This window comes from Carya illinoinensis, chromosome 9 (genome assembly GCF_018687715.1).
Source record: "Carya illinoinensis cultivar Pawnee chromosome 9, C.illinoinensisPawnee_v1, whole genome shotgun sequence".
In the NCBI taxonomy this organism is placed as follows: Eukaryota; Viridiplantae; Streptophyta; class Magnoliopsida; order Fagales; family Juglandaceae; genus Carya; species Carya illinoinensis.
Window position 1 is genome coordinate 1840991 of NC_056760.1, and position 6577 is coordinate 1847567.

At 40.7% G+C, this 6577-nt stretch overlaps 1 protein-coding gene across 1 annotated transcript; it reads left to right on the top strand.

Annotated features, from left to right (window-relative positions):
• Positions 1–982: 982 nt before the first annotated feature.
• LOC122277444 (putative pentatricopeptide repeat-containing protein At5g37570) lies at positions 983–3468 on the top strand. Its single transcript, XM_043087421.1, has one exon. The coding sequence runs from the start codon at positions 1021–1023 to the stop codon at positions 2722–2724; it is 1704 nt and encodes a 567-aa protein (XP_042943355.1). The 5' UTR covers positions 983–1020; the 3' UTR covers positions 2725–3468.
• Positions 3469–6577: the final 3109 nt, after the last annotated feature.

Here is a 6577-nt window from a genome sequence, read left to right on the forward strand (position 1 = left end):
TCTTATATATAGTCTTATAATACACGAGGGTGCTATTTTACTTTTTTAAATATATACATATTATATATACCTCTTTCGACCAGTATAGATGAAAAAGAAGAGGATTTCGGAAATGTCAAGGTAAAGTACTGATCTGATGTCCCCAACTAATAACTTTGGATTTTCAAAGTCAAGATCGATCAGTAGATGGTCATGTTAGATTGAGTCATTGGTTTGTTAGGCGCGCAGGTCTCTCAGGTGCACCGGCTTTCCCAAGTTGTTGTATATGTTACATTACAAATACAATCGGTAGGAATTAAGAAGAAATATAGATGGATGTTCTCTCTCCCCTCCCAGCTTGATCAGCTAGCTTGAATTTATAATAGATTGGTCCCTATATATAGATGGTGCATGGCTCAAGTCACCTAACCATGCATATTAATTATTATTAGGACGGTGCATAATACACCGAAACACACGATGCTCTCTAACTTAACCCCGACCCGACTCTGTCATAATTCCATTTGAAAGAAGGTGGTTTTTCCTAAAAAGAAAAAAAATATATATATATTCTATAATTTTACACGATGGCCTCATAAAAGATTACAAAACAATACCATTGCATCCATCTAAAGCCCATGTAGACGAGGTCATTAAAAGAAAAAGGGTTGGGCTTTGATCCAAACACCTTGATTGATATTTTGTTTTAATTTTTTGTATAACTGGGCCAGTCCATAGCCTTTCTATACTTTAATCCAACGAGGTATGCCGTATTACAAGGACATGTCAAAAAAAAAAACCAATATATTTTTCTGGTCGTCACATGAGTTGGGTGGTTCATGAAGGGGTTGATTCCATGTTGGGCCGAAACTATCTTTTTTAAGTGGGTTAGCAACTTTTATAGACATTATGCCAGCCCAATTTTCCCTTCTGTTCCATGCCCGAAATTGAAAAGGGCTGAAACAAAAAGCCTTATGACATGAGAGGAACACCTAAAGACTTTTCTATTTAAAGCCATGTCCACACCACATCGTTACTCCCATGCCTCTCCCTCGCAGTTACTCTACCTTCCTCTCCTCCAATAGCCTCCCCAAACTTAAGTCGACCACCGGCACCAGCACCAGCTTCTCTATCCCTTCTGTCCCAACCCTCCTGAGAGCCTGCAAGACCTCCCTCCAACTCCACCAACTCCACGCCCACATCATCCGCAAAGGCCTCGAGCAAGACCACTTCGTTGTCACCCTTTTCGTCTCCCTCTGCAACTCCCTCTGCACCCTCTCCTACTCTACCAGCGTCTTCAACCGTGTTCTCAGGCCCAATAACTTTCTCTGGAACTCTCTCATCAGTGGTTACTGCGAGAAGTCTCATTTCATCGACGCCGTTTCGATCTTTATTCGCATGAAGAGGGAGGAGCGCATGCCCGATAAGTACACATACCCGTCGCTCATTAAATCCTGTTCCAGCGAGTGCCAGGTTGGGTTAGGGAAATCAATTCATGGGTCCGCGTTGAGGTGTGGAGTTGAAGGGGATGCCTACGTCAGGACGAGTTTGATTGACTTGTATGGGAAATGTAGAGAGATTGCGAGTGCTCGTAAGATCTTCGATGATATGTCTGAGAGAAGTGTTGTTTCGTGGACGGCTATGGTTGTCGGGTATGCCTCTGTTGGGGATTTAGTGGAGGCAAAGAGGCTGTTCGATGAGATGCCGCAGAGAAATATAGTGTCGTGGAATGCAATTATTGGCGGGCTAGTAAAACTGGGTGAATTGAAGGGTGCTAGAAGGATATTTGATGAAATGCCCGAAAAGAATGTGGTGTCTTATACTACAATGATTGATGGGTATGCAAAGGCGGGTGACATGGCTTCCGCAAGGTTTTTGTTTGAGCAGGTCCCTGATAGGGATGTTTTTGTGTGGTCGACCTTGATATCGGGGTATGCACAGAATGGTCAGCCTAACGACGCGTTGAAAGTTTTTCTTGAAATGGATTCAAGTGGTGTAAAGCCGGATGAGTATATTATGGTAAGCTTGATGTCAGCTTGTTCCCAAGTGGGTGGTTTGGAATTGGCTATTTGGGTTGACTCCTATGTGAGCCGGAGCAAAATAGATACTTGTCAACCTCATGTTGCTGCAGCTCGTGTCGACATGAATGCGAAGTGTGGAAACATGGAGTTGGCGACGAAGTTGTTTGAGGAAATGCCCAATAAGGACCTAATCTCATATTGTTCCATGATACAAGGGCTGTCGTATCGTGGGCATGGGAAACAGGCTGTTGGCCTATTCAATAGGATGCTAAACGAAGGGCTGGCTCCGGATGAGGTAGCCTTCACGATTATCCTGTCAGTGTGTAGTCACGCTGGGCTTGTTGAGGAGGGTTGGCACTACTTTGAATCCATGAAATATGACTACTCCATGGTTCCCTCTCCTGATCATTATGCTTGCATGGTCGATCTTCTTAGCAGGTCAGGAAGGCTGAAAGAAGGTTATGAACTTATAAAATCAATGCCGGTGGAGCCACATGCTGGTGCCTGGGGTGCACTTCTTGGGGCCTGTAAGCTACAGTGCGACGTGGAATTAGGGGAGGTGATCGCTGCTCGCCTTCTTGAGCTTGAGCCACATAATCCCGCTAATTATGTGTTGTTGTCCAACATCTATGCAGCAGCTGACCGATGGTTGGATGTTTCTCTTGTGAGGGAAAAAATGAAGGAAAAAGGAGTTAGGAAAATACCTGGTTGCAGTTGGATTTAGTTCAAAAGGCTCGGTTTCTTGGTATCTCTTCTCATGCAGTGCCCTGGTTTTGCCGATTTAGAGCCACATTTGTTGCAGTTGAATTGGATATGATTTGAAATTCAATTCTATAGAATTCAAACTTCTGGTTCCTTGTTATGGACGACAGTATCTAAACTACAATCCTAATTTATCGGTGCACAAACAATACCAAGATGTACGCGTTCTATTCTGATACAAAGGCTGCAAGTTTCTACAATTAGACGCAGCAGAGGGATTTTGACAGCGATGGTTTATCATTGAACCCATGAAATGGAAAATGCGGTTTAGCTACTGGATTCTAACATGATTCGGTCAGTTATGCTTGCCCCTTTTTTTCAATGGATAAATATTTTTGAGTAATCTGGATTCTGGACTACCAAATAAGGTGTTTACCATCCCCAAATTTGTCATTCCTGCCTGGGAAGCTCGGACTGAAGCTAATATTGTTCTTTCTTGGTTGTCCTGGCCAACAGTTGCTGGATCTTATCTATAACAATCTTGATTGTCATGTTAGGTATGGCCGCTTCTGCCTCCCTGCAGCTACAAGATATTGTCATGCAGATATTTTTTCCCCTTTTGAAAAAAGATGAAACCCTGACGTCATGGACGATATTCTTCTATTAAGAATTATCTTATGTACTGCATCTCTATTTTATTTCAATTCTAATACGTTGATGCAGCATTTTCGATGAACTTTTAGGGAAAAAAAATGATTTAGTGATTGATGGGTGCTATTATATCAACGCAATGTGACAAGAATGAGATGAAGGTATGGTATATCACTCGTGCGGAATGATCATATTTTTAAAATTGTGATCTCCATTTAATGAGACACCGGAAAGGATCTAGAACCTTGTTTTCTTTCGCCATGGCTTGTAGATGCAAGTATGCCACTAAATTTACCTACTTACTTTGAATTCTCATATATTTAATTTTTTTAATTAATAATTAAGAAAATGATTTTTAATATATTAGTATATATTTTTTTATTTTTTAAAAATGGTTGCGCTATTGTGCCGCTCCACTATGACCGTAGCTTTTGACCGCCTGACGTGTCACGCCATGTGGCATTAAATATTTTATTAAAAAAAAAACAAACAAACAAACAAATGTTCAGAAATTATAATGGGATGAATCTGTCCGTGAGTGAAGCCATTCTCATACCCAGAAAATGCAAACCCAGGAGCCCTACGGCCGTTGTCTCCTCCCAGCCGTCCCTACGCTGTCACTGTCACCCAGAAAAGGGATCAAGCTATCGTCCGTAAACCCCTTTGCACCATACCATCGCCGGTTCCATCGCCGTCTCTTATTTCTATCGTTGGTTCACAGGTTCCCTCTTCATTATTTTTTTAATTTCTGGTAACCTCTATGAGCTGCTCCCCATTTTTCCCAATATTCTCTCCATAGGTAGGCGTATGATGCAGAATTTTTTTCTCCAAAACACAAAGCTTTCGACTTGCTTGTTAGTGCGTTCGGGTTGTTTAATTTTTTTTAGTCTAGAATCAACTTGAATCACTGCTAGTTTTTCGTATTTGACGTATTTTGTATGGGATTTCTATGTACTTGGGGTTTGAAAATGTATGTTAGCTTGAATGTAAAAGGCGACAGGGGACTTGGTTTAGAAAAACTAAACCATTGTTTAATCTAACATGAATGATTTTACATTTTTCATGTTGTTTGTAAAGGAAGGAAGATTACAATAATGGTGCTTGCTGAAAACAGGATATTTACAGAGTTGCTATACCCAAGAAATAGAGTTGCTATAACAGAATATTTACAAAGAGCAAATCACGGATGGGAATCAATGGATGGATGGGATATTGATACACATTTACAACGAAAATTTTGCAACACTCAATGTGCAGTGAACTATCATTTTACCTGAACCTGCCGTGGAGTGAATAGCATTGTCGGGGGGCTGAATCAGAAATAAAGTGGATGGATTTTTCAGTCTCCTCTTTCGAATTCTTCTAAATTTTTGAACTACTGTGTAGAATCTTCTATCGTCGAAGATGGGTCAAGTTTGATGGTTGTCGGTGCTGTGAAGTTGGAGGCCGATGGATGGATGAGATATTGATTTCCTCTTGGAAAGGAGAGAAACGTGTGTAATAGGAGGAGACATTGTACGTACTGGAAGAAACCAAAGCAGCGAAAAAGTATTTTTCTCACTTGCCACGTCAAAACTAAAATATATTTATCACCTCCAGTGGTCATCAAATACGGTCCCCTTCAGGCGGCAGGCTAGCTTTTATTGCCAAGCAGCAGCCAAACATCAGTCACCCTTCGAATAATAATTTCACTTTTCAGGCTTGTCAATGTCGCTACTGTCAGTCTGTCACTGTCGCAGCCCGGAGCAGGGCATGGCCCAACGTTTTTTTTTTTCATGTTACGTTACTAAAACCTCAGCCCGTAAGATTCGGATACTTTGCATTTAATTTTCCTGTTGTTTAACAGCATTTCCACTCTAAGAGGTTACGAAATTGCACTAAAATTTTCTTTTCATTCTCTCTCTCTCTCTTCTTTGCTAGAGATGCTCCCTTCGAATGGAGCGATTCTCAAGAGTATTTTTATCAAATGCCTGGGAGTGTTACAGCTACCTATCAAACTGGCTCATTGATCTCAATGCTCAAATGGGCCCAAGAATCGTCATGTTGAAAAAGGTTTTGATCACCATTTATTCAGTATTTTAAAGCAAAATAGTAGACCCATTTTGCCAGAAGGGCTAATACAAATTGAGGTTACAGTTTCATACTGAATTCCAACAATTACTTCGAGAAGACATCTGAGAAATTAGGGTTCTCCAATCCAAGGCCTTCAGGTACTCTCACTCCTCTGGGTTACCAGATACTGAAGAATCCACTAACGCTGACTTTCCATCAAGTACCTATACTTTGTTTATAATATAGTATTTCTTCCCCAAAAGTGAGGATTATAAATAAAAATTGGGGCATTTCTTTTCTAAAAAAAAAAATTCACCGAAAGGGGAAGAAACCTTATCAAAATGCCTTTTAAATTGATTATGAATAGAATAAAAACTACTACATTCATAGATCTCAAGTATAAATTTATATTAGTTTGTTGTCATAGGAATAAGTAAGGGTATCCTTACCTACCAACATACTACCTTCTAGCTCTCAGTCTATTACACCAGGTGGGGAGGCATTTAGTTGCAATAGTTCTCTTGTTGCCATTTCGATCTGGAAGCCTCATGGTTCATGGTATTCTCTTGCCTGTCTCGTCTACCTACTCTTTTCTATTCATTCAAAGAAAATACTTGTCATGCTAATTGTGATTATGGCTCCTGCCGGCTGCCATTGTTTGTTATATATATTCTGTTCATATTGTTAATGTTTCCTGCACAAATGCGCGCACGCGCATTTGAGATGCTGTACAACTTAAGAGACCCATCCAACTAGTTTGTATTTGGTGAGTCGATTTAAAGCCGGCCTTTAATCTTCATAAGCAGCCGTGCTACCTAAGGGACCCAACTCCCGACAGTTGGTGTGGATGAAGTCCTTCCGATTGGGGACTTCTACACTGGATAACTTGGGATATGAACCTTGTACTGTTGTTGGGATCTCAGACCGTCTGGGAATAATTCATTCAAAAAGGGCCCTGCTTCCTTCGGCAATTTATGAGCCATTGATCTCTAGGATACATTGAATTAGGTTGGGTTTGATCTCTAGGATACATTGATCTCTAGTCTGACCATTTCTAGTATTTCTGCCGTCGACCCCCAACTTAACAAATATGTCTAAGTTTTATTGGTTAAGCATTACGTACAATATTGCCATGTCCTAAATGTTTATGCATCTGTTTTCTGTAGCCCATT

What these genes read in the sequence shown, in the direction of transcription:
- LOC122277444 (XM_043087421.1), top strand. Translation starts at nt 1,021, where the DNA reads ATGCCTCTCCCTCGCAGTTACTCTACCTTCCTCTCCTCCAATAGCCTC.